The sequence below is a fragment of the Etheostoma spectabile genome, chromosome 5 (assembly GCF_008692095.1).
Source record: "Etheostoma spectabile isolate EspeVRDwgs_2016 chromosome 5, UIUC_Espe_1.0, whole genome shotgun sequence".
In the NCBI taxonomy this organism is placed as follows: Eukaryota; Metazoa; Chordata; class Actinopteri; order Perciformes; family Percidae; genus Etheostoma; species Etheostoma spectabile.
The window spans coordinates 18,495,497-18,496,553 of NC_045737.1; the positions used below are offsets into that span (position 1 = coordinate 18,495,497).

The 1,057-nt window shown below is 41.6% G+C and overlaps 1 protein-coding gene across 1 annotated transcript in view; it reads left to right on the plus strand.

Moving 5' to 3' along the window:
- LOC116689126 (UDP-glucuronosyltransferase 2A1) overlaps positions 1-1,057 on the plus strand; it is a 44,553-nt gene that overhangs the window by 39,871 nt on the left and 3,625 nt on the right. The window contains 2 exon segments of the mRNA XM_032515517.1: positions 589-717; positions 720-736. Coding sequence (XP_032371408.1) covers positions 589-717; positions 720-736 — 146 coding nt within the window.

The following is a 1,057-nucleotide window of genomic DNA, read 5'->3' on the forward strand; positions in this document are numbered from 1 at the left end:
CATGTATGAAATGGATCATTTGAGCTACTTGCAGTTATACATAAGATACATGGATCTGATGAAGGTTGACCTGCAGTATTCTTTGAAGTATTTGGACGGCGTGCTAAAATCAGAAACCATCATGAAGAAGCTAAAGGAGGGAAAATATGACCTTCTCCTGGCTGACCCCATCTACCCTGGCAGTGACTTATTAGCAGAGATTTTGGGCATCCCCCTGGTTTTCACCCTGCGCTTTTCCCTAGCCTATAATTGGGAGAGACACTGCGGCCAACTACCCGCTCCACCTTCCTTTGTCCCTGGCGCTATGAGCAAACTGACTGACAAAATGGACTTCTCAGAGAGAGTGTGGAACTTTCTCTTCTATGCACTGCAGGACATTGTGATTGATGATGTTTTTTGGAAAGAATAAATAATATTACTCCGAAGTCAAAGGTGAGCAACCAGCTACAGGATACCAACACAGAGAGTCCAATGATGATTTCAGTGGTTTTATTCATTGCAATGCTTTTACATTAAATCATAAGTCAACAATTCATATATTTTTAAGTAGAAAATAACATATGAAACATATCATTTTGTAATGAACAGGAACACCCACCAGTGCCTGCGAGATGATGGGTAGAGCAGACATCTGGTTGATACGAACCTACTGGGATTTTGAATTCCCTCGTCCTTTCCTCCCTAACTTCAAATTTGTTGGCGGTATACACTGCAGACCTCTAAACCTTTACCAGAGGTAGGGTTGTCTCCACTATCACGCCTGTTAATATTTCACTCAACCACCTTCACAGTAGTCCTGATCTAAACAATGAAGAAATAAGAAATTAAAATGCTGAGAAAGAAAGAAAATGCTGGTTGGTTTACAGTGAGATAAGTCACTCCTATTGCAGGATATGGAGAGTTTGTGCAGACTTCTGGAGACCTGGCATTGTGGTCTTTTTCTTTGGGTCATTCATCAGAACCACCACAGAGAAGGGAAACATGATAGCCTCAGCCCTTGCTCAGATCCACAAAAGTTAAGAGCACAACCTCACAATCCTACTGCAGAGTTAAAAGT